The following is a 26,696-nucleotide window of genomic DNA, read 5'->3' on the forward strand; positions in this document are numbered from 1 at the left end:
TGACAAAAGCAAATTTATTTCCTTTTATGAAGCTTATATTACATGCATGGACCAAAGCCAGGACAACAGGTAAACAGCAGGGCTGCAGTTTTGTCCAGATTCCATCAGTTTTTCTGGAATCCAGAGGCCAAATCCAAGGAATTTTTTTTTCCCTTAGAAAATACAATCATAATAATACAAGGAATGTTTGGGGTTTTTTTTAATTTTGTTTCGCTTCAATTCCTCCTCCTCCTATTCCCTGCATATAGCAAATGCTCCAAAAAAAGGAGGCAGGAGGGAACAATCTAAACCACACACATTCCCCCCACCCCCCAAAAAAATTCCCTAAAACCCACTGAGATGGGAGGACCAAATCAGTGGGCTCTATCCATAGAAAAAAAACAAAATACAAACAGAACAGCAGGAATAGAGCTCTGACAGGAACAGTACCCTCAGGATTTTCCTAGAAATAAAAAGCATTTCCCACATTTGTTCAATGGAGATGCTCCAAATCCCTTTGGATGGGTTCTCTCTGGGGTTTGGAAAAGCAGCTGGATACACAAAGGTTGGTTTGAAAAATAAAAAATATTGCATTCTTGGCAGAGTCTGCTGGATATTCTGGATATTCCCATACCCAGCAGAGCGAGGTGGAGATGGCAGAGCCTACTGTAGACTCAGTCTCAGGTGTGTTCCTCAGCCCAGGTGGGTCTGGCAGAGGTGCTGGGGGTTGGATTTGGGGACAGGTCACCATGTCCCTGCTCAGTCCCCTGTCACCTGCGTGGCCTGGGCGTCTGAGCTCTGGTTGGCAGACTGGATGAACATGGGCTGGGTGATGTCCTGGCCCGCTGGCATTGTCACCTGCTGGATCTGGTACAGCTGCTGCAGACACACAATGGGATAAAAGAACCTGTGTCAGTGCTCAGCACTCCCAGAACCCCCCAGATTGGGTCCCTCTGAGCTACCCCAAAACCATCATGAGCTGCCGCCAAATCTGCTGCTAATTCCCACAAAGTCCTGGGAATTCCTGATGCCCAGGCCCTTCTGCACATTGACTTCCCAGAGAAGCTGTGGCTGCTCCTGGCCAGGCTGGCCAGGGCTTGGAGCATCCTGGGATAGTGGAAGGTGTCCCTCACATGGTTGGAAGTGGATGAGCTTTAAGGTGCTTCCAATCCAGACCATTCCATGATTTATGAGACTTATGAAACATCCAGATGTTAAAACCTTTATTCCTGAATTGGTCAGGATTCAGGATTTCATCTGAAGTGCCAGGGACTGGATAAATTCAGAGCAAAGGCAGCAGAACATTAAGAATTCACCTGAATTTAGACTGGCACAACATTCCCTTATCCTGCTGCACGCCAGGAGTGCTTGATCAGGAGGAACATGCAGATTTAGGACAGTCCCTGTGCCCCTTGTGACCCCCAGTTCTTACCTGTCCATCCGTGAACTGGCTGAACTGCTGCTGCCCCTGCTGCACCTCTGTCTGCGTTATCTACAGAGATAAAAGCAGCTGATCACTGCCAGCCCTTCCCTGAGGATCACAACCCACCAACACCATCCTGCTGTTTCCTGGGGAGAGCTTTTTAACATCTCAGCCACATTTTCCAGCACCCCGACCGCGAGAGGAACGGCAGCCACGGACACCTCCAGACCAAACACCACCTTCCAGACCAAAACCAGGTCCTTCCAGACCAAAACCAGGTCCTTCCAGACTCCAAACCAGGTCCTTTCAGACCCCAAACCAGGTCCCTCCAGACCTCAAAAACCTCTCTGCCTCCCCTGAGGAGAACGTGGCCTCCGGGCCAGCAGGAAGGCAGAGAAGGATCCCTCAGCCTCAACGCCGCTCCCGATGTTCTGCCTTTCCTGCACATGGCTCCTCCCTCACCCAGGCAAGGAGGAGAAGGAAAGAAAAGGGTGATGAGCCCAAAATGTTACCTGCAAGCAGCTCAGAAGCAGCAGGAGCTTCACCCAGAGCCACACACACACACAGAGAAGCTTTGCATGCACCTCTCACAGACACCTAAAGGAGGTTTCTGCTACGCTCCTTCTTTTTTTTTAAAAAAACAACCCTGACAAAACAGGAAGAAAAGAAAAGCAGGAATCCTAACCCAAAGAGGTGGTCAAAATCCCCTGGAATTCGCAGCTTCAGGAGCTAGGGAAGAAGCCTTGGAGGCAGCCCTGTGGAGTGCATACCTGCTGTGCATTTGTTGCAAGCGTCTGGATCTGCCCCTGGACTACCTGGGTGCCTGACACGGGTTGGGCTAAGCGGATATACTGCAGCTGGCCAGCATTCAACTGGACCTGGAGACAGGTGGAGGGGGGGCAGGGAAAGAAAATGAAACAGGTCACTCTGCACCCTGAACACACAGCAAAATTCCCTGCTCAGTTCCACCATGGGAGCTGGAGTTATCAGAATCCAGGGAATTCTGAAGGATTCCAGGCAGGAACCACCACAATGGACACTAAAAGCAAAACCCCAGGACACAGAGCTCCTGGATATATCCCTGAGGCACCACATTCCTCCTTTTTTTTTTTTTTTTTTTTTTCAAGCTGGGAGAGGTCAGTTAGTAGCTAAAGCATATTAATTAATGGCTCCATTTTTCAGAGATTTTGGGAGCATTTTTGGTTACAAGAATTAACCAGCAGCATTTCACATCAACTGTTACCAGCTGGCAGCACCAAATCATATCCTACACCCCTATCGTATCCTGCACCCCTATTAATCAGATCCTGCCAAAAAATTAAGGAATAAACAGGATTTTTTCCCCATAAATAAAGCCAGCAGAGATGGCAAAGGCAAATCTCCAGAGATATTTCTGGAAGCTTTGAAAGCAGCTCTCTGCCAACACCTGTCAAGCCCTACCTGGCAGAGGCTCAGCTTTTTGGTGTCAGTGCTTCATGTCAGAGATTCAACCCCAAATTTATTCCCTAAATCCCCCTAATTTTGGGAGGTTGGATGCTTGGGAATGTGGGACATGATGAAAACACAAGTAACACTGTTAACACACACCTGAGAGCAATAAAAATGTCACAGATACTACTGCTGGATTTTCCTTCTGTTATTTAACTTCACAACACTGAGATTCACAGTTTTAAGGGTAATTTTATACCAAAAAACCCATGTTTTGAGGTGTTTTTTTTCTTCTTTTTAAGAAGGGGAAAGAACACACAGAACACTCTAAAAAACTGCTGACTGATGAACAAGTGCCTGGAATGTGGCCCTGGCATTTCCACAAAAGCCATCAACTCCCCCCTTTGTGTCTGAAAGCTCCAAAATTATTTCAAGAGCAAATAAACCCCTCCTGAGCAACAAAATTTAACTAAAAAATTGGTTTCTGCATTGAGATCTGCAGGGAGGTCAAGTTTTCCATGCTGGGGGATTAAGTTTTAATTACACCATTAAATGATGGTGGAAGAGATTTGGGAAAAGTTTTTCCAGAAAGGAAAGGAAGCTCCAAAAGAACCTGCCCAAAATGAGGTCTGGGTAAAACAAAGATTAAATTTAACATAAAATTCATGTGGCTAAACAATTATCACTTAATTGATGGATTCACTTTCAGCTTTTCTCTGTTCAAAAATAAAATTCACTTTTCCACTTCATTTCTGGAATAAAGAGCAAGAGGGAGTGTGCACAGCACCAGGAACATGTGGAAAACCAGGAGTAAAACGCTCCCTACACTCCAGAGGCACTTCCAGTTTCAGGAGTTTCCAATTCTATTTGAGTGATCCAAGATTCTTTGCTGAGCTCTCAGAGTGCATAAAGCTGTCAAAGATGGCTCTGACTGTGCCAAAAGAGAAAGGAAATGAGGGAAAAAGAAAAAAAAAAAAAAAAAAAGCAAAAAAAAAAAGCAAAAAAAGGCAAAAAAAAAAAGCAAAAAAAAAAGCAAAAAAAAAAAAAGCAGGAAGTGCAGAACAGACCATGGACTGGAATTTTGTGGAGCTAAATCCAAGTTTTTCCCCAAGTTTTATTTTATTTCATTTGCTGGAAGCTCCTTCAGCATCAACCGTGGTTCTTCAACAGAAGAATCCTCCTGGTTGCAGCCAAACAGGATCTCTGCTGGATGGGGAGCTGGGAATTGGGATTATTCCATCCCACACTGCTCCTACGTTGCTGGTTTGCAATCTTGGGGCTGTCAGAGATCCAGGTATTCCTGAAAAGGTTCCTCACTGCAGTCCCTGGCAGCTCCAGAGGAGCAGCCACAGCTCCCTGTTCTTCCCCAGTCCCAAGAAAAGGGAGGAAAAAGCAAATTCCTGGTCAAAACCAGACCCTAAAACCCCTCTAGTCTGTCCAAAAACACAGGATCACTTCCCAAAGGAGCCCCCTGGTTTTCTTCAGCAGGTTTTGGCCCCGAACAGCTCCTTTATAAGGAATTCTTTCTCCCAAGAAATGCCCAAGCCCTTTTCTGTAGTTCCAGCATTCTCTGGAGACAACTGGGGACAAATCTCAGCTATTCTTTTCTTGCTGAGGATCCACTGGAGATCTCCTTCCACAATTCTTTGAGGAACAAGTCTCTCAGAGAGATTTTTGCAAGGGAAAGAGGAGAAGAAATGGAAAAGAAGAAGAAAAGAAATGGAAAAGGAAGGAAGGAAGGAAGGAAGGAAGGAAGGAAGGAAGGAAGGAAGGAAGGAAGGAAGGAAGGAAGGAAGGAAGGAAGGAAGGAAGGAAGGAAGGAAGGAAGGAAGGAAGGAAGGAAGGAAGGAAGGAAGGAAGGAAGGAAGGAAGGAAGGAAGGAAGGAAGGAAGGAAGGAAGGAAGGAAGGAAGGAAGGAAGGAAGGAAGGATGGATGCAGACAGAGAAGAAAAAGCATTCCTTGTAGTAAAAAAGGCAATTTGGGAATTTTTTCCTTCCTGATCAACACCTCAAGGCAGCAGGAATGAGCTGAAGACTCAAGAGATGAAAAGAGCTGGAAAAATCAAAAAAAAATCCCCCAATCCAAACCCTTTTCAAGACACTCTGGCACAGCACGAGCAGAGGGAAGCTCAGCAAGGCTGGAAAGGCAAAAGCTCTGTGAAAGCTCCAATTTCACAGAAAAACTGAAATCCAAGTGAAATGTCTGGCCCTGGGTGACCTTAGGGTTCTGGAACACAGAACTGACTGATTTTTATTTCTCTTTTTTTCTCTAACAGGTGTGATATTTCCCAGCTGGGAACCAAAAGCCACAGCTTTGTTGTGATTCTAAGTTAATGTGACTTTTTTGACCTCTGTATTTACTTAGGACACATTTCAGAAAGTTTTGGTTATGTTGGGCACCCAAAATCCTTTTTTTAAGGCTGATGGAAAAGTGAGGAGGTATCTCCTGGTTCCGCAAAGCTATTTCTCCAACCAGCTCCAAATATTTTGGAGGAATATTCTTCTAACATCAAAGTTTATTAATAACTCCCAGATGGCACCTTTCCCACTCAGTCTGCCAGGTCATGACTTCAGATTGCAGAGGCACGACCAAGTAAAGGCAAAAGAAATGAATTCTCCTTTATTCAAACCAGGCTGTGGTGAAGAACTGAGGTTTAGCCAGGAAATATTTGATTTACTGCTTCCTAATCACAACTATTTCACTCAGGGGAAGGTGTTTGGGGTGGGCAGTAAGTCTGGACTAAATGGGTTAAGATTTATTTCCCCCTTCATGTCACACTTGGTTGGTTTTCCTAAGTGCAGGAACCACACCACTCAATCCAAACTTCCTCTGCCAGTTAACAAAGCAAACAGAAACAAGCCTCATGCTCACAAATTTGCTCAGGGGGACTTTTCCACCTTTCCTCCTGGCCAAATCTTACCGGGATTTGCTGGATTTCTCCAGTGTTGGTGATGATTTGCTGCATCACTTGCATGGTTTGCCCTGTGCCGCTCTGAGGCTGCTGGGTCTGGCCCTGGGGCTGGGCCTGCACGATCTGGACCTGCTGCCCCTCTCCCACCTGCATTGTCACAGGGGTGGTCTGCACAAAAAAACCCACAAAAAAAAACAACAGGGATGAGGATCCAGGAGGTGGAAAATCCATGAGATGTCAGAATTGGGGCGGACTGAGCCTGTCCTACACCCATGCCTTGTGTCTGGGATTGGGGCAGGCCTGTCCTACACCCATGAATTGTGAGGATTAAACCACGACAGATGGAGCTCAGAGCCTGGGTGAGGCACTTTCCTGGGGAATCTGACCCATGACCAGCATCAAGAACCACATTTGGCTTAGGAGAGTTGAGGTTGCCCCACAGAAATGTCTAAGGCAGGATAAGGATTGGAACAACTTTGGACAGCGGGTGGCTCCTGATAATGGAACAGGAGGAGATTTAAGCTCCTTCCCTCCCAACCCATCCCATGAGTTACACCCACGATTTCCATGCTGTCACTGATGTTCCTGAGCAATCCATCCCTGAGGACTCCCCTGGCTCACCTGGCCCAGCTTGTTGCTGGGGTTGGGGCAAGTAGCCTGTCCTAGACCCAGATTAAATTCCCACAGATGGAGCTCAGACGGTGGGTGAGGCACTTTCCTGGAGGATCTCACCCAAGACCAGCACCAGGAACCACATTTGGCCCAGGGAGAGCTGAGGCTGCCCCACAGAAATGTCTAAGGTAAGGCAGGACAAGGATTGGAACAACTTGGGACAGTCCTTGATCATGAAACAGGGTGAGATTTAAGTTCCTTCCCTCCTAATCCTTCCGATCCCATGGGTTAAACCCTGATTTCCATGCTGTCATTGACATCCCTGAGGATTTCCCTTGGCCCTCAGGCCTGGCTCACCTGGCCCTGCTGGGGCTGGGCAATGATGATCTGGCCCGGCTGGATGGTGGTGGTGGCCGTGGTCGTCTGCTGGCCCTGCTGCTGGCCCTGCACCTGCACTGCTGCTGGCTGCTGGGCCAGGGTGAAGTAATACTGCACAGGCTCGGCCGGGGTGACGGCCTGGCGCACCTCTTCCTGCAGGGAAACACCGGGAATTGGGATGGGAACACGGCACCTACCCGCCCCACTGCTGAATTTCCACCCCTGCCAAACACATCCTGTGGGAAAGGAGCTTCAACACCTCACTCAAAAGGATGCCTTAAGTTTTAGATTTCACGTATTTCAGATTCTGTGCTGACCAGGGGTGCAGCTCTGCGCCTCATATTAGAGTGTTAGTCAGCTCTCTTCACAGACAAAACAAATCCTTTTCCTGCTGGATGCCAAGGACAACAAGGACAAATTTTCAGGCCCAAAAGCACCAACAAGGGTGACTGAAAGGAGGAACAAGAAGGATGGGACTTCATAACCTGAAGCTGTAATTCAACCCAATATGCAAATGGACCAAAACTTATAAAAGTGTTGAGACCTTGTGACCATTTGTCCATTTTGTGACCATTTTTTGTCCACCTTGGGTGTAGCCCTGGCCAGGCTCTTGTCCTGCCCAAGGTGTATCCTAAAGGCCTTTCAATAAATATCTACTTTATTCTTCAGCTCTGTCCAATCTCTGTTCCAGGTCAGCCTTCCCAAGGCATCAAGAACAGTTCAACTAAGTCAATCTGAGCTGATAAAACCTCGTTTATTCAGCTCTGTGGAAATCAGGAGCGTTCCCAATAAAGTGTGGATAATGTGGAGTTGCCACTGAGGTGGAGTCACCGTGAGGAGGAGGAAATGAATAAAAATTACCAGAGTTGAAAGCCATGGAACTTCCACATGCATGAATTCCAGCAAAGGAGGAATTGCAAATGCCCCAGGAAAAGTGACAGAGTCTCCTCCGTCCCTCAACCCCTCTCCTGAGCTGCCTTCCCAACCCTCCACCAAGCTCTGATATCAAAGCCCTAGGAATAAAAATCACAGATTTGATGCTCACTGTTGTGCCTGGAGTTATTTATCTAAATCCAGCTTTTCCAGGCTGACAACCGTTCCCTGCTGTGGGAGCAGGGATATCTCAGCAGTGGGAAGAACCAGAGCCTCTGCTCTGCCTCCCTGGCAGCACCAACACCGCTTTCTTTCATCTCAGGAGAGAAAAGCCTCTCATGATCAACGATATTTCAGGATTTTCAGAGATTATGGGATGCAAATACTCCAGGATCAGAATTCCTGAGCTCCCCAGAGCAGTTGGATGAGGGCAGATGCAGCTCCCAGACGTTCACTCCATGGCAGAAGGCGTAAACAATCCTCTCCCAGCCACCTCGAGTTCACAGCTGAGAGTGTAGGATGTTTACACGTGCTACAACATGGGACATTTCCCACTTCCAACAGCCTGCTGGAATCCCTGCTTTTCTGAGGCTTGCTCATGGATTCCCCTTCAGTTGATCCAGCTGGGCAAGAAAAGGAAAATTCACATTAAACAGGAGCATGTCTGGGTGGGCATTGGGCTGGAGTGAGGAGTTTGTTGGCTTAGAAGCTGTTTTTTGAGGAGCACAACAACTCAGGAGTTACTCCTGGGAGGTTTCCCAGCAGAAAATCACATCCCAAAGATTCAACTGACTCCACCTGGCTGTAAAAAAAAGACCAACTTTGAGCCTGGCTCTCAGGGCAAACATCATCACAAGCACCACCAAACACAACACTTCCTACTCCTGCAGCTCTCCGTTATTCCCCTCATTAATTCCTCTGAAGGAAGGAGTAATAATAAATTAAAATATATTTGCACCAGGGCAGGTCTGCAGTGAACCAGCAACCCACAGGCACTGAAGAGCTGGGGCTGCTTTAAGCCCAGTCCTTAGGTTATTTCTGGAGTGCTCCAATCCCCAGTTCCAGCTGAATCCTGAAATAATTAAGGCTACTGAGCCTCCTCTGAGCCTCTATTCCAGGTTCAACCCCGTTTGCCAGAGACAGGAATGGCTTTAAACCCAAATCTGCTTCCACTTCCTCCTGTCCCAGTGTTTGCCAACTTTTATTGCCAAGCCACAGCTGGAGTTCCCAGAGCAACACAATACCAGGATTTCATTCCCAGCTCTTCCAAGAATCAACACTGCCTTGTCAAGTAAGAGATAAAATACAGATTGTAACACCAGCCAAAAAAATATTTAAAAATCCAGGCACAGGCAGCCACTTTTCCACAGAATTTTCCCTGTAAATTCTTAACCTACATTCCTAGGGGGCATCTAGTTCTCCATTAAAGTTTTCCCGCTGGAAAATGCATTCCTGGGGATCCAGCAGTGGTCACAGATGGGTGAGGAACATTTCCCCAGCCTCATTTCCACCCAAAATTCCTCAGGATTTCCTGGCTGGGATGGATCAGCAGGACAGATTATCCCAGATGCTCTAACACACTCCTGAAGTGCTCCAGGAATTCCTTGGATTTCAGAGCTTGGATGTTCTGTAATCACAATGTCCTCATGTGAAAAAAGCAAGGAGAAGACACAGGGAATGCTCTCCCTCCCAAACATGGGGCACTGCTAAAAATAGAAAAGTTCAGGAATGAGGCACCTCAAGGAAAAAAAAAACAAGAAGTGGATTTCCAATGCCAGAACAGAAATTTCAATGATTCCAGCTGAAAAAGAAACTCCAGTTAAAGAAGAGCAGCTGTGATGGCTGTCTTGTTTTTTAATTAACACCAAACTAATGAGTTAGGGAGAAATCATGAGGATTTATGTTGATATTTCTATTTTATGTTGAGTTCCCAGCACACCTGGCATGCTGATTTTAACCCCAGTGATAGCAGGATGGACTCTCCTAGATATCTGGGACACAGAAAAGTGTTTTCCATGTTTTCCAGACCTTCTGGAGATCATGATGGGAATTAAACCCAGCTCAGGGCACCATCCCAAAGGAAGAGGTGTGGATTCCCTATCCCCGCCCTTTATTGTCATTCCAGGAGCACCATGTGGACAACTTCCAGGCACAAAATCCAGCTCTAAACAGGAATGCTGCTCTGTACACTCAGAGCAGACAGAATTTTCCATGCTATCCAGGATTTAGAGTGGAACAGGGGAACAAAAATCCATGTCAGAGACAAACTTCCAAGTCAAGATGTTCCACAGGGTCCCAAATTCCCCAGTTTTTAGTGACAACTTGGATTTTTTTCACACTGAAAACCTTCAGAAGTAGCAGAAAGGAGATATTTTAACAATTATTTGATTTTTTTTTTTGATGGCAGGAGCAAGGAGCAGAATTATCCAAAGAGGGGGAACCCAGAGTTTTTATCCACCAGGGAAATTTGAAGGAAAAGGGGATGAGGAATCACGGCAGCTCAGCTGAGAGCAGCAGCCTGCTGCTGTAAACATCCGACTGAAAGCTCCTTCCAGCACCTTCCAGCTTCCAGTCAAGGATGTTTACAGAGGCACTGACTGCCCCAAAGGATGCAAGAGGGGGATTTTTTCAACACACAAGTCATAAAATGCAGATAAATACAATTTTTGTTTCAAGTTAAACTTTTCCTAGTGGCACCATTTGGGATCAGAACCCTCCAGGATGGGTTTGGTTTGTTGGTCAGACTTGTGTGGATCCTCCACTTAGGCTCTATTTCCACAAAAACCCAGTGGATTTTTATTTTTATTTATGATTTTTATTTATGATTTTAATTTTTATTTAACAACCTGAAATTTAAGAATTTAAGCACCTGAAAACCACAGTAAATAAACCAGAGAGAAACAACCTTCACGTTTAAATCTTTGTCGCTTCATTACCTCTTGTTTCCATTAGAGGCTGAAATCACGCTGAGGAAAGGACAAAAATTCCATAATTTCATGTCTCACCTGCCTTTTTGGAGGCTTCAGCTCATCCCTGGGGACAATATCAATTAGGAAATCAAACTGATCAAACTTGGTGATGGCCATGGCAATGTCATTCCTCTGGAACAACAAAGGGAAAAGCATTCCTCAGCTTCAGGAGGGTTTTGGCACTGGATAAATGAAGTTAGAGGTGTTTAAAGCTGAGGGAAAAAGAGGGGGAATGTCTCCTGCAGGTCCCAGCTGGTGGAAATTCAGTTTTGTGCTGAGCAAATTGTGCAATAAAAAAGGTTTTTGGCAACTTCAGCCCAGTTTAGTGGATATAAGTCATGGGCGCCCATCTCTAAAACAGCAATTCATGCCCAGGGACGGGAGAGCTAATGTGGGCCTGAATATCTCAATTTTTCCCCTGACCCAAGGGCCTGAATTAATGGTTGTTGCATTTTCCAGTAGTTCTGCCCAATATGTAAGACTAAAAGTGAAAACCTTCTCTTTTTCTCCATAAAAATACCTTAAAAAGTTATATTTTACTCTTCAACCATTAAAAAATGAATATTATTGAGGGTCCCTCAAGCTACAGCAGTCAACAATCTGTATTTTGTTGTATTTTTATTTTCACCTCCACACTTCCATCACCATAAATCAAACCTGTACAAATTTAGATGACAACTAATAACAACAAAATCAAACAGAAATTCAACAGCTGCAGCTGCACAGAGTTCTTCCAGTAGGTCACGATCAGCTGAGAGATGGGAAATTTGTGTTTGGGTGGGTTAATTTAATTAAATTAAGGAAAAAAAAAAAGCCTTTCAGCTGTGCAGTTCTGTGCTTTGTACACGGGTTGTTGTGTACAACACGCCTGGTGTTATGGAAACAAGGGGCTGGGAAGGGAGTTGGGAGCAGTTGGGATTTTTGGAAACTCCTTTACCTGCAGAGTCCTGCGTTTGTTGTCCTCTGTGTGGATCCAGGCTCGTAGGGTCAACTCGGTGATGAAGATCTGGGCAGCCTTGGCAAACAGCACAGGGGCTTCTGCACTGATCATCTGCCAAAAAAAGATTATTTTGGATTTCACCACTTGATTCTAACAGTGCAAAGAGGGATTTTGTCGCCTGAGTAGAAGTCGGGAGGTTAAATGTGGATTTGGGGGAAATTTCACCTCAGGATTTCACCTCAGGGTCTGACTGAGTTAAGGTCATGGAAGAAGAGTTTTGGGCATCTAAAATTTAGCTTGAAAGGCTCCTTCCTCATGGATTAAGGGCATAAAATCATGGAGTTGGATCATGGAATGGTTTGGGAAGGGACCTCAAAGCTCAGTTCATCCCAACACCTTGGACACCTCCAGGGATCCAGGGGCAGCCACAAGTTCTCTGAGCACCCTGTGCCAGGGCCTCAGCACCCTCACAGGGAGAACCCAATTTCTTCAATTATCCCAAATTTCTTCCTGATTTCTGCCCTCTTGCCATTTAAAACCAATGCAACAGTGGATATTCACCAGCAGCTTCTCCTGGCAGTGCCCTGGGGTGTCCAGAAAGGATTTGGAAACTGAGGGGGACACACTGAGGGCTCATTTTAAACCCAGCCCTTCCTTTGCTCTTTTAACGTTTAAATAATTTGAAATAAATGTGAAATGGCAAAGGAGGTTTGGAGTGAAGACTCGGCCTCACCAAATTACTTTTCCTTAAGAAACATCTGGCTCCAGTTTTACTCAAATGAAGCAGTTTCACTATCAGCTGCCTTGGCATTAATGCTTATTAATCAACCTGTAAATAGGAATATTCCAGACAGGTCAAACACTTTCCCTGCCTTAAAAATCTTATTTTTCCTTTTATTATCACAAATTTGGCATTTGTTTGGTTCAGACACTGAGCTGGACCCTCAGAGGTCTGGGATCATCCTTTTCAATGGAGTCTGAATAGAGAATTTTCAGGATCTTATTTAAATAAAGGGCTGTTCTGACAAAAAGATGGTGTCACATTGAGGGAAAAAAAAAAAGGAAAAAAAAAGAGAAAAAAGAACAAATAATTTTTTTCCCCTCAGGAATTAAGTGACAGTTTTCCAAAGGAAAAAAAAAAAGTGACAAGTGGAGCAGCACAGAGTCAAAAACTGCAGGTGATTCCTTTTTCCTTCTTTCTGTGTCAGGGAGTTTCCATCAATTTGTGTGTTCTTGTCATCAAAATCCCAAATACTGGGATCAAACCCAAGTTATCCACCTGAATTATTGCTTATTTTTACATAAAGAAATAAAATAAGTGGCACAAATTTAAGTCATGTCAATCTACTGGGATCAAACCCACATTACCACCTGAATTATTACTTATTTTTCCATAAAAATGGAATAAGGTTGCACAAAAAATCACTCTAAATCTTTGTGAGAGTGGAAAAAAACAAAGAGATAACTTGAAAAAAGACAGTTAAGCACTAGGGAAAACAGGAAATAGCCAGAATTATTTTTGTATTTATTATACTCTTAAAGTGGGATTTTATTATACCCTTAAAGTGGGATTTATCACAAGAAAACAAAACTGCAAAACTAAAATCAAAATCCCAAATGTTTCTGCTTTTCCAGCTCAGTTTAATTATACGAGGCCAAGGGAATTCTGCTAACAAAACACTTTAAAAATAATAATAATGAAAAGAAGCATGAATTTCAAGGAGTGACAGGTAAAATACCCAGGAAAAGGATCATAAATCCTTTTCCTTGGTCATAAATTCCAGGTAAAAACCCTAAATGTACCTTCACATCTTCATCCAGCTTCATGATCTTCTTAATCCGAGCCAAGGGCAGCTCTTGAACTCTGAAGTCTTTCTGCAGAGAGATTTCAGAGACTTTTTACTGATACTAAACTGAAAATAAAGGTAAAAAATAAAGCTAAAACAATAAGTGTTTTCTACATCTGAACTGGTTAAAATCAGATTTATTCTCTTTCAGGTGTGGCTGCTCTTCCTGAGGGCTGGAAAGTCTCTTTTTTGTGTTTTATACTGATATATTTCTTCTGTCAGACATTTATATTCATTATTTCACTTCCAAGCTGAAGTTTTCCTGAAGGACAGAATGTTTCTGATATCACACATTTATCCATCTATTTATATTTGAAACAACTGATTCAATTATGTTTCCTGGGTCCCAGAAACCACTGGAATTTACAAAAAAAATCACAGAAGAAAATGAAGGTAAACAAGAGCTGGATGAAATCCTGGATTTATTTGTACTTTTCTGTCACCAAATCCCAATTTTGGTGTTAAAAACCTTGCAAGAAGCTGGTTCAAAAGATCAGTTTAATGGTTTTAGGTGGATTTCTCCCTGTTTTTCAGTCAGGAATGGTGGTTTAGGAGCCTGGATTATCCTGCCATGAGATCAAATTTGCACCCACACATTCCCTGGAGAGAATTCCTGGGCTCAGGAAACCACCAAGAGGCCTCTCCCTTCTCTGAAGACAAAAAGTGGAATTAAAATAAATTAATTAATCCAGTCTATTCCTGCCAGGAACCTCTTAAAAAGGGGAGAAGAGCTGAGGCTACATCCCACTGCATCAGGAATGCAGAATTCCTACTCACAAAAGACTTCTTAAAAAAAAAGAAAATCATCTTCCCCTCTTAACAAAAATGTCATAATAAAGGGAAAGTCATTTCTCTGAGGAAAAAGCACTGCAGGATGTATTAGGGAAACAAAAGATGGGGGAAAATGATGAAAATGCTGGGTTTTATTCAGAATTCCTCTTCTGTGCTTCTTTCCAGTGAAGAAAAATGTGGATGTTGTGCATGGCCCAGCCAGCACTTCTGCATGGGCATAAAATTTAGTTAATATCCAGCACCTTTATAAATATTTATATACATATATATATAATTAAAAAGGCATTTTGTGCCTCATTCTGCAAAGAAATCTGAGTGTGGTGTTCCTGCTGTAAACCAGAATGAATTTATTGTGGGAGATGATGAATGTGGAATTTTGAAGGATTTTGGGCAATTAAAGGGCTGGGACCTGTCCTTAAACACACACCACATTCAGGGATCACCACATAAACAAGTGAAGGGGTTGCTAGGATATGGAAAAATACCCCCAAATGATTTTTTTGTTGTTATTCTTGGGGTTCTTTTTACCATTTTCCCCCTCAGGTCTTTCCTTTTTATAGGGCCTTGTTAACTTTGAGCATCATAAAAAGCTGAGGGGAAAATTTTTAATCTGCAACACTTCGGTCTTAATATCAACTTTTATAAACTCTGAGGAGACATGAATAGTTAAAATAGTATTAAAATATTTCAATTCAGAGAAAAAAAGTTTAAATTTTTTTTTTTTTTATGAAAAGTATTTTATTCCTTTAAGACAGCCAGGCCACGTCCCATAAATCAGAAGGAGCAGCGTGGTGGGGAAGGGAAGCAGGACTGGCCCCAAACCAGCAGGAAAAATCTCAGACACCAATTCCTCAGCTTTTCTTTTCTCCAAATTAGGGCTCGTTGTCTCCACAGGCCTCTTGTGGAGCTGAAATGCTGAGCTCAGCCTAGGCCTGGCTCTTATTTCTCCAGAATTCTGCTGCATCCTTCCCTTCTCTAAACACAGTTTATTCTTGGGTTTTTTTCCTGAATTTTAGCCACAAAAAACCCCCACAAAACCAGGCAGAAATAGCCTGGGATAAGGGGATAGGGGGGGATCAGGGGATCAACGCAGCTTTAACACTCACATCTACAGGAGCAATTGTAATAATAAACAGAACAAATTGCAGGATTTGATTCCACAGCGCTGGGTCATTTTCCTGTTATCCCTTTTCCTTCCCTGCCCTCAGTTCCCAAAACCCAGGGGACCAACACGTTTTTCACTTCCTGCTCTGCCCCTTTCACACCCACATCCACGGGAGCAATTTTGATAATACACAGAATAAATTTTCAGGATTCGATGATTCCACGGTGCTGGGATATTTTCCTGTTATCCCTTTTCCTTCTCTGCCCTCAGTTCCCAAAAATCAGGGACCAACACATTTTTCACTCCCTGCTCTGCCACCTTCACAGGAACAATTTTAGTAATAAACAGAAAAAAAAAATCAGGATTTGATGATTCCACAGAGCTGGGATCTTTTCCTGTTACTCCTTTTCCTTCCCCACCCTCAGCTCCATTCCCAGTGACTCCTGAGCTTGCAAAGCAACCACTGACAGTTCAAAATTAGGCTGCCTATACTTGATAAAGCTGCATAATAAAACCCCTTTCATGTGGAGATGAAACTCCAGCTCCCGAACACAAGAATTTGCTGTGCTGAAAGAGGAAAGTGATTAATTCTGGTTATGCATACAAATTTCTACATCTGTTCCTTTAATCAACTATCTGCACATGGGGGGGCGGGTAGCAGCTTATCCTTGTGGATTGGGGTTTTTTTACTTTGAAGAAACTGGTTTGGACTTGAAATTCTTTTGCTTTCAGTTGCATTTAAAGCACCAGGAGAGTGATTTTTCGATCACAGGAATCCATCAATCTCCCTTCAAAAGTCATTTTTATTACATGCCTCTGCTCCACACCTCTTGTGGGGATGGAAAAAAATAGAAGTTGCTTAGTCCAGTTGTTATTCTCAGTCTAGATGGGATTTTTTCATCAAATGTCTTTAATGTAATAAAGCAGCTGATAATGACACACTTAGCATTTGAGTGATGTGTGATGTCAACACTACAGCGTTGTCAAAGGAGGTGGTTCTGGACTAAGGCAGGAACCTAAACTCAAAAACTCATTCACAGAATTGGAATTAACAGGGAATTTAGAGAGGAGGGAAAAGCCTCAGCTGTATTTTAACAGTAAAAACTTGGTGTGGACAAGGGATTCCTCACAGGTTTATAATTCAGAATATGAACAGCAGCACAATGTGAGGTTTTATCCTCAAATCCCTCAATCTTCCCTAGAACAGCCTCTGGCAACTCCTTCAACACCTATAGCTGTTTTAAAATCCCACCTCTTTTCCCTCCCAAGAGGAATTCCCCAGGATGCAACCATGGCCATTCCTGAGCCTGATAAAAGAACTTTAAAATCACTTTTTGTGGTGCTGTTTTAACCTGGAAGGAGTTGCAGGTTTGACCGTTCCACCTCAAGAGAGGAAACAGTCCCTGGAATGTTCCAGGCCAGGCTGCATGAGGCTTGGAACAACCTGGGACAGTGAAAGGGACAGGGATAATCTTGAAGATCTTTTCCAAGCTAAATCTGATAAAAGAACTTTAAAATCCCCTTTTGTGGTGCTGTTTTAACCTGGAAAGAGCTGCAGGTTTGGCTGCTCCACCTCAGAGAGGGAACATTCCCTGGAATGTTCCAGACCAGGCTGGATGAGGCTTGGAGCAACCTGGGATAATGGAATGGACAGCGGTAATCCTGAAGATCTTTTCCAGGCTAAACCACTCCACAATTTTATAACCCTGCTACAATTCCATTTCTATCTCCATTTCTTTGGAGATCCCCCCTGGCTTAGGGGATTATCGCTCACCTCCTAAACCACCTTATTCCACAGAAACACCCAAATTCCCAGATGCCAGAGTTCAAACAGCTTTGACAGGAATTTTTCCCTGGTGTTGTTGTTTTTTTTTTTTGTTTTTTTTTTTTTTTTTTTTTTTTTTTTTCCCCTGGGGATGCTGACCACAGTGAGGTTCCTGATCTCCTCCATCACCCGTGGCCAGAAGGACTGGAGGCTCTGCTGGGCATCGCTGTTCCCTGCCGTGCCAAAGCCGCCGTCCGTGGACATCCTGGCAGCTGGGAAAGGACAAAAAAAACCAAATAGGAATCAGAAAAAAAACAGGAGGGAGAGCAGGATTAAAGGCTTCAAACTGATGGGTTTAGGATAAAGATTGGGAAGAAATTGCTGCTTATAAAGGATTGGGATGGATTTCTCAGAGAAGTTGTGGATGCCTCATCCTTGGAAGTGTCCAAGGGCAGGTTGGAGCAGCTGGGACAGGGGAAGGTGTCCTGTGGCAGGGGTGGAATGAGATGATCCTTCTCCCCAAACCATTCCACAACTCCATGTCCCAGGAATTCAGGGAAGGGCTAATCCCTCTACAAAACCACCAGAAGAAGAAATGCCAGCCCAGATCTCACACGCCCTCTGAGTTATTTTTAAATTATTTTTCCATAGGAAAACGTACAATAAACATTTGCTTCTATGGTTGTTTGACACTGAAGAGTCACTTTTTGTGGCTTTCCAGCAGTTTTCAAATCCCTCTTTTCCCTGGATAGGATCAACAGGAGGAATTAAGAGGTTGTAGAATGCAGGATAGCAAAAGCAGGAAGATTTAAATCCTAAATATTTTAAGTGAAGCTGTTTCCCAAAGAGGTGATTAGCCTGGGGTGTTACAAATCTGCTGATTATTCAATTTATTCCAGAGGATATCCATGCATCCAGAGAGACTGGGATCACTGCAAACAGCTTTATTTATCAAGAAGGAAGGAGGAAAACAAAGGGAAAACCACTGGGATCAGCCTCTCCCTAATCCATGTAAGGAGCCGGGACACTCCGCACTCCCTGCCCTCATCCTTGGTGACACAGTGACACTTCCAGGTCTGGCTCAGCAAATCTTCCCCTTCAATAAATCCCCGCATTAAGCTTTGGGACAAGGAACTCTTCAAGCAATTCCAGTTTAATATTAACACTGGATTGAAGAAATCCCTCGGAATCCCAGGAGCATTCCTGAGCTTCCTCTGTGACAGGAGCACACAGCTCCTGCAGGATTCCCGACAGCCTGGAAGGATTGGGAATTCTGGGAGAGCCACCAACATCAAACACCTGGAGCAGCTCCAGAATATCCAGGAATGATACAGATCCCAGGGATGGAAAATAAAACAGAAAGGATTTTCCATAGGGAAGGATCTCCAGGATATCTGTGTGGCTTTCTTCCATCAGGTGGTGACACACGAGCACAATCTCCTCTGGAAACAGGCACTGGAATAGGCCAGGAATTCCCAAATCTACTCCAGCCAGGAATTCCAGAACCAATTCCAGCCAGGAATTCCAGAATCCACTACTCCAAAGCAAAAAAGATCCCTAAAATGGTACTAAGGGGTCATGCCAGACAATTCTGCAGCCCACACTTCCTAAGGAAAACTTGGAATGGTTCTATTTTAATTCCAGACTTCCCAAGGAATTTAATTCCACGCTTCCTAAGGAAATCTTGGAATGGTTCTATTTTAATTCCAGACTTCCCAAGGAAACCAAGGAACAGTCATATTTTAATTCCAGTAGCCTGGGCTTGGGAAGAGCCAGAGGGAAAAAGGTCAGGAAATTGCATTTTCAGCCTCAGAGCAAGGCAGGAAGAATTCCAGGTGAAGGAACCTCTGGAATTCAGTGACTGACACATTTCTTGCCGACTCTTCCACAATTATTTGCATTAGAATGGAACCTGCCCACAGACTGAGATATTCCAAGTATTTACCAGAAAATCAGGGATAAAAATATTCTAATGAGGATTTAATTGACATTTGTCAAAAAACAGTTTAGGGACAAAAAACTCAATCCTTGGAATCTGGGAATATTTCAGTATTCCTGGAATTTGGTGATGCAATTCCTTTTGGACACAAGGAAAATCACTTTTAAAATATGAATTATTTGAATTTATCCCATTTAAATGCTGCACTGGAACATAACACTGCCCATAATCCCAGAAAATAACAGGTTAAATTAAAGGAAATAAAAGTTACAGAATCAAGAGGAAGAGAATTTCACCACCATTTAATTTCTTACATTAAATATTTGCCTCTAGACATATCAAATATGCAGATTTCAGGATTGGTTTATTCTGGTCATTTATAATATAAAAATCTGTTGATGGATACAAAAAAAAATTCCTATTTTTAAGTAAAACACAAAACTGATTTCAGGACAATGGGACAATTCCTGCTTTCCATGGCTGTTTAGGATCAGTTTATGATATATTGAGTAAAAGTAGAAACAGGAAAACCTACAAAATAAAATCACTATAAACCCCCAAATAAAAGTGAAACTGCTCAGCACATCACAACAATTTCTCCCAATTAAAATATGGATACAGAAGAGGTTTGGAGGTGCTGGAGAGGATTGGGAGGAAAGAGAAAAATCCTAAACTGTGACACAAAGTTCCAGAGAGAGAAACCTCACTCATGCCCCACTCCTGGGCAATGAGGGGAATTCCTTCTCCTCCTTTAAAACTCATCCCAGGAGTGGAGCCAGCAAAAAACTCACTTGGGGTGAGATGAGCTCAGCACAGCCAGAGGAATCCTTAGATTTCACACCTGAGTCTAAACCTGCTTGGGGTTTTTATTTGGTAAGTTTTATAGGGGAATTTTCAGCTTCGCTCTGCTCCATCCATGGTCCTTTCCCCTTTCCTTTCTTCCTTTCCTTTCCTCTTCCCTTTTTCCTTCCTCAGGATTCCTGAGCTCACCCAACAAAGGCTCCCAAGGAGTTTAAGAGGAAAGTGGCTACTCCAACCCCAAATTCTGCTGGAAAATAGGGAAAAGACCCCAGGGAAGGGCTGGAGCTGAGCCAGAAGGGATTTAGGTTGGATTTAGGGAAAGGCTCTTCCCCCAGAGGGTGCTGGGGCACTGCTCAGGCCTCCCAAGAAATGGGAACATTCCCAAGGCTGCCAGAACTCCAGGAATGTTTGGACAACACTCCCAGGGATGCACAGGGTGGGATTGCTCAGGGGTTGGACTGGATGATCCTTAAGGATCCTTCCAGGATATTCCAGGTGTGCTGGGATGAGATGAAATCTCACCCGAAATTGAGGCTGGGAGAATTCCAATGAGGAAGTTCATGGACGTGGCTTTGAGGGAGACACCAGAAGGAAACAACCCGTTCCCAAAAAAACCAACCCCACACAGCAAGGAATGAGGGAAAAGCTTTCCCAGAGAAGTTGTGGCTGTCCAGAATCCCTGGAAGTGTTCCAAGGTCAGGCTTGGAACAACTTGGGACAATGGAAGTTGAATCCCGTCCAATCCAAACCATCCCAGGATTCTGTAACAACCAAGAAAACTGGGATTCACCTCCTGGGATGTATCTCCAGGCAGGAAAACATTTTGTTTTTTCCAAACTGAGGGGAAAAAAGAAAAGCCAGGAAAAGCTGAGGCCTAGAGATGATTCCAGAGCAGATCCCCAGGAATATCCCGACAGCTGTCAGAGTTTTTCCGCTCACCAGAGCACAACATCTCTGGCAAACATCAAAATTCCCAAATCCTGCGACAGCTGACAAAAACCTGGGAAAGTTTCGCTTCGTGGAAGAGCAAAGGAAGCGTGAACACACCTCTAGATGGGGATTTTTTGGGTTTGTTTTTTTTTTTAACAAATGCTGTTTTCTGCTCTTTTTTGGGTGCTCTGGGAAGGGGGAAGCAGCCAAATGGAGCCATCTCCCTTTGAAAAATTCGCCACTTCAGCTCCTGGAAAACACAACCTATAGGAAAAACTGCAAATAAACCCAAAACCTCTGAGCCTGCAATTCCAGACTGGGGCAGAATCCAGAGTTTTTCGCCCGGAAAAACACCAGATACACATTCCCAGACATCCAGGTGAGATAGAAATGGGAATAATGTCCCCATCCAGCGAGGGCCATGTCACAATTTTCACTGGCTTTTAAATCTAATCTCATTTTAAATGTGATTTTAAACTTTTGCCAAGTTCCCCCTGAGTAAGAAGCCAAGCAAAGAGGGTGGAGAGCACCTCCAAAGGAAAATTTATCCAAATATTCCAAGGGAATTGCGAACAGGGAATGCCAGAGAGAAGGAATGAGGAGGAACTCAGCAGCATCCCACAGATCCTGGTGGCATCACAAATTCCAGTCCTTTCCATATAAAACAGCCACATTCCCACAATTATGGGGAAAATCCCATGGTTTTCCATGGAAAAAGCAGCACATTCCATGCAAGGATCCTAAAAAAACTGCTAAACCATGAAAGCTCCAAAGAAATGAGGCACAAATCCCCAGTGTTTGCCTGGACATCCTGAAATTAGAGCTTCAAATAAGGATAAAACACAAATATTGCTGGAAAAAATTCCCCACATCTTGATCCTACAACATGACAAATGCAGATTTAACAACTCCACGCTGACAGAGTTTAAAAAGTTCCCAATCCTTCAAAAAAAATTCCCATAAAACTCCTTTTAAAGTGGTTTTACAACAACCACTATCCCACAAAACCCCCAAATTATTTATTTGGGGAAGCAACATTACAGAAAAAAAGAAGTGTTTTTTTTTCTCGTTTTCTCATTTTCTGTGTTTTAAAGATGAAATTTTATCAGGAAAAAAAAAATAAACCCCAACCCCACGACACCCAGAAAACCCCTAAAGAATAAAATCCAAGCCCCAAAAGTGAATATTTAATTCAATATTATTCATGGAATAACAGCAAATCCATTTCCATGATGCTTCCAAACAACCTGGAGGCTGCTGCAGACACAAAGTGACAGAATTTGAGGAGTTTTTAGCTTTAATTTTTGAATTTTGAGCGTTTTTAGTGGCTTTGGGAGGTAGCAGCAGTAGTGGGGAAAGATTTCATTGTGTTGAGGATCAATGGTTTCTCCTTCCACCTCAAAATTCAAGTTTTGACTGCTCAAATATATAAAATTACTAAATTATAAAATATTTTGAGCCACTATAAGCCATAGGAGTTTTGCTGAACAAATCTTGACACGGAGCTCTAAAAAATTCAGATTTTTGCAGATTCTACTGAAACAGCTGGGGGAAAAAACAAAACAAAACAAAACAAAACAAAACAAAACAAAACAAAACAAAACAAAAACCAAACAGGATCTGGCTCTGCTGGAGTAAAAGGAAAGCCTCAGGCTTTGGCTCCTGATTTTTTGCAGGATTCCTTGGGAAAATCCTGGGAATGGGGCATGGAAAGAGCCAGGCTGGCAGGTGCCAAACCCTCCCAAGGAACACAAACATCCACAGGGACTCATTCCAGCGTGCCAAGAATGGAAAGTATTCCCTGGAAAAGCTCTGGGAGAGAAGGAGCCCAAACATCTGGGAAGGGATTTATAGGGTGGGGTTTGGGATCAACTTTAGGAAATCCCAATGCAGAAATGATGGAATGGTTTGTGTGGGAATTTCAATCCCATCCAGAAGTCATGGGATGGTTTGGGTGGGAAGGGAATTTCAATCCCATCCTTTTTGACGGATAAAGAGATTTTTCCCAATCCCAGGTTGCTCCAAGCTGCCCTCGGACACTTCCAGGGATTACGCAGCGACAGATTTTCTGGGAAATTCCATCTCAGCCCCTCATAATTTCTTCCCAAAATCCCATTTATCCCTGTCCTGTGGCACTGGGAACCCATTCCCCCTTATCCTGTCCTTCCACCCCTTATCCCAAATCCCTCTCCAGCTCCCAAAGTCATCACAAGAAAAAAGAAGCAGGAAAACTTTGAAAATTAAAGCAAATTAAGAACTGAGCCCACAGCATCATTCAGTTATAATTATTAAAACATAAAAATTCCCAGCATTATGGACAAGAAACAAATTTAAAAATACTCCAACAATTAAAACCAATCAGAATAATTAAGACTTTTTTACGTTTAACACTTGATTTATTTATCCAAAAAAGCTTCTATAAAATGATGTTATCAAATCCAACAGAGGAGTGGGGAAAGGGGATGGACACAAACTCAGGGGAGGACGAAATTTTGCTTAAAAAAAAACCCCCTTAAACCCCACCATGTTTTAAACTTTTTAACCCAAATTTTTAAGAGGTTGAAAGGCTATTCCTGGAATTAAATGCTGCACTGAGCAACTCAGTGAGGGTATCAGGGGGTTTAAGTTGCAAAACCTTGAGTTGATCTTGGAAAAATCAACACCTGAGCATTCCAGGTGCCTCCCAGCTACTTTTCTGAGCAATATTTTGGATTTTTCCACCTTCAAACTCCATAAATCCTCCAGGACATTCTCTCTGCTCCCATCCTCTGACTGAGCCAGCCCTGAATTTGGTTGGATTGAGTTGGATCCCAACTTCCAGCTCCTCATTCCAGGGAAATTTGGGACAAATAAATTATTTTAAGGAGCTGCAAGGCTCTGTATATTTAGAGAAAATCACTTATTTCTCTATCTATTGATAAATATCTATTTAATTCTATTATTTCATAGAATATTCAATATTCCTATGACTGTCTTCACTCAATTTTATAAATAAAATCATCCAATGGCATCACTCAAATGCTAAAATTAATTATTTTCACAAAAGTTTTTTTCCCTCCTGCTTAAATCAAGCCCAACCTGAAGTGCTCAATAGGCAGCCAGGAGGGTTTAATTCCTTTTTTCTCTTTTTTCTTTTATTTTTTTAATTGAAATAAAAATGCTTTGGTGTTACAAGGATGCAAATCTCTCACCTTCAAGGCATAAAAAGGGACAATTCCTTTTCTGATTTGAGCAGGAAGTGACCAAATAAACAGAAAATACAAGAAAAGCCCTTCAGCTTCTGGGAATAACTCCTCTAAACAAATCTCCTTTCTTAACTCTCAGGATGCTTTGGAGATGTCCTGAAGTTTGCTCTTGCTGTGGTTTTTAACCCTCTGAAATAAAAGTTGAATTATTCCTGAGCATAATTAAATAGTTTAACTAATTTAAGAGCTTAAAAATTTTAAATAATTCTCGACTTTAGGTTCAAAACTCACCAAATTTAATTCACTTACAACACAACAAACCCTGAAACGAAGAAACCACCTCATGAGCCAACATAATTAAAATACAGATGTCAGCCCCATTATATAAATACAAGATATTAGCCTGATTAAATTAAATAAAACCCATATTTAGTGGCTGAAAGGTGACCTCCTGTGGGCACCCAAAGCCCTGACATGCTCACTGAGGTGGCTCAAGCTGGGGACAGCAATGTTCCGCCCCCCCTCCCCCCCAATTGTCCCCAACACCTTCACTGCTTGCCTTGGTGCAAAAAAAAAAACAAGGGTGGAAAATCTAATTTTAAAAAATATATTTTTTTTAAATGGGTTGTTTTCCAAGCTTGAAGTTCCAGGTTAAAAATTTTAGTAGAAATGACAAAATCAAATTCACAGGAAAAAGCCTCCCAGAAAATCAAGGTAGAAAATCAAATTTATAGAGAATAAAACTTAAAAAAAAAATCAAACTCATATAGAGAATAAAGTTAAAAAATCAAACTCATAGGGAACAAAACTTTAAAAATCAAACTTCTAGAGCATTAATCTAAAAAATACAACTCATAGGGAATAAAACTAAAAAAATCTAATTCATAGGGAATAAAACTAAAAATTCAAACTCATATAGAGAATAAAAACAGAAAATCAAACTCATAGAGAATAAAGCTAAAAAAATCAAACCCATATAGTGAATAAAACTAAAAAAAAAAAAAAAAAAAAAAAAAAAAAAAAAAAAAAAAAAAAAAAAAAAATCAAACTTCCAGAGAATAAAACTTCTAGAAAACAACAACAAAAAAAAGCCCTGGAGATCTCTGGAGCAGAAGGTACACACAAAGTTTACTCCTTAAAATGGGACCTTCCTACCTCTCCAAAGCTGGAAAAAAAGGAAAAAAAATCAAAAGGAACTGGAATAATTTGTTAATAAATTTATTTCCAGATTTCCTAGGCTCTTCCGGCTGCTCTTGACCTAGAAAGATAAAGCAGAACCAACTCCTGCCAGCTGAAGCCATCAAAATATGCCAAATATTGGGTGGAATCAAGATTTCAGCAGGATTTTTATTCTAATCTTTGGGTGCTGCAGGTTGTCCTTGTGGACTTAAAAGCTGGATCTACCCTAATTTCAAGGGAAATATATTAAAATATCTAATTTTTGTTTCAAGACACTGACAATGACCTTCAGGCTCACAGCAAATTCCCCCAATCCTGGCTCACAGCCAGCTCCAGAAGTTCACAAATTATTTCAAAGGTGATTTTTTGGGACATTTCTCCTCTTATTCCCTTTCCTCACACTGAAATTGCGACAACGCCAAGAAGTTGAACAACCCTAAGATGAAGTGCTGAGAGTCTTAATTTTGAATTAAATCGCTCCAAATCACATCGGGAACGAAGCTGGAGCCCGGAAATCCTGACAGGAGGCGAAGCTCAGCTTCAGGGGCCTGGAGCTTTCTAAAACCTTTACAAGAAATTGTACCAGCCAATTATCCTTAATTTCCCAAAACAAGCGCTTTTAAGGTGAGCAATCAACGACGAGAGAACAGGGGAAAAAGGTGTTTTTTCCACCCTGAAAGGGAAAAAGCATCTCGGAGGAGCAGGAATGTCTGCGATGGGCTCGCCGAAACCCAACTTTAATTCTAATCTCCCCAACTATCCCCTGTGTCCTTGATGCCCCCGGCCACCGCGAGCAGCTCCGGGTTTTAGTTGTTTGGTTGGGTTTTTTCCCCCTCCCTAATTTTTTTTCTTTTTCTTTTCCTTTTTTTTTTTTTTTTTTTTTTTTTTTTTTGTCCAAAGTGCCGCAAACAAACTTTGTCCTTCACAGCGGCGGCTCGGAGAGCTGGGATTTCAAGGTCACCACTCGTGCAAGGCCCCGTTCCAAGTTGGGGCGGCGGGCGGTGACGGAGCGCGGCTGGCCTGGGGCTCGGGGGAAGAACCGGGGACCCCTCAGCTCCCGCCGGGCTGCGAATCTCTCGCTCCCCCCAGCCCGTCAGCGCGGCTCCCGTGACCTTCGGCGCTGAGTTCCCGAGTGAAAAAACCACAACAAAGGGCTGCCAGCACACGCCGGGGTTTTGAGGGTGTCGTGGCTCCGCTGTGCCCTCTCCCCTGTTCCGCGGGGCCAAAGGTACCGGGGGAGTCCCCGCCGTGCTTGGGGCGCCTCAGGGTGGGGGACGGCTGTTTTGTCGTGTACCCCCGCCCCCCCCCCCCCCCATCACTGCCCTCACGCTGTTACCGGCGCTGAGGGTGGCTCGGCGGGGAGCACCGAGGGTTTTACCCCAAACCCCGCACCGGGCACCTCCCGCCGCGCTCCCCCACTTCCCGCACCGGGACACACGATCCCCCGCCGCCGCGGCCTGTCCCCGGCGCACGGGCCGCCCTCCCCCGTCGCCTCAGCAGCGGCGGCGCCCCGGACTCACCGCCGGCCGTGCCCGCGGCCGGAGGTTCCCCGCCATGGCTGTGTCTTTGAGTGACCCCGGGAGCCTCCGAGCTCCCCCCCGGACCGGGCCGTGCCCGCGGCCCCTTTAACGGCGGCGGC

The 26,696-nt window shown here is 43.6% G+C and overlaps 1 protein-coding gene across 5 annotated transcripts; it reads right to left on the reverse strand.

Annotated features, from left to right (window-relative positions):
• On the reverse strand, positions 1-26,696 carry NFYC (nuclear transcription factor Y subunit gamma). 5 transcript variants are annotated; one of them, XM_083879529.1, is made up of 12 exons: positions 26,578-26,693; positions 24,170-24,200; positions 23,885-24,067; positions 17,183-17,295; positions 13,318-13,389; positions 11,512-11,625; positions 10,611-10,706; positions 6,712-6,885; positions 5,752-5,910; positions 2,173-2,280; positions 1,412-1,471; positions 1-858 (listed from the first exon to the last, which is right to left on the reverse strand). In XM_083879529.1, the coding sequence occupies exons 4-12, from the start codon at positions 17,285-17,287 to the stop codon at positions 739-741; spliced, it is 1,008 nt and encodes a 335-aa protein (XP_083735655.1). In that variant the 5' UTR covers positions 17,288-17,295; positions 23,885-24,067; positions 24,170-24,200; positions 26,578-26,693; the 3' UTR covers positions 1-738. The 5 variants fall into 5 exon arrangements, with proteins under 5 accessions (XP_083735655.1, XP_083735657.1, XP_083735654.1 ...); XM_083879531.1 differs by lacking the exon at positions 24,170-24,200; XM_083879528.1 differs by lacking the exon at positions 23,885-24,067.

Source organism: Zosterops lateralis, assembly GCF_965231275.1.
Source record: "Zosterops lateralis genome assembly, chromosome: 28".
Taxonomy (NCBI): domain Eukaryota; kingdom Metazoa; phylum Chordata; class Aves; order Passeriformes; family Zosteropidae; genus Zosterops; species Zosterops lateralis.

Coding starts and splice junctions, on each gene's coding strand:
- NFYC (XM_083879530.1), bottom strand. CDS start 17,287: ATGTCCACGGACGGCGGCTTTGGCACGGCAGGGAACAGCGATGCCCAG. Junction 13,390..17,182: donor AGATCAGGAACCTCACTGTG/GTCAGCATCCCC, acceptor ATCTCTCTGCAG/AAAGACTTCAGAGTTCAAGA. Junction 11,626..13,317: donor AGCTGGATGAAGATGTGAAG/GTACATTTAGGG, acceptor TTTTTTTGGCAG/ATGATCAGTGCAGAAGCCCC.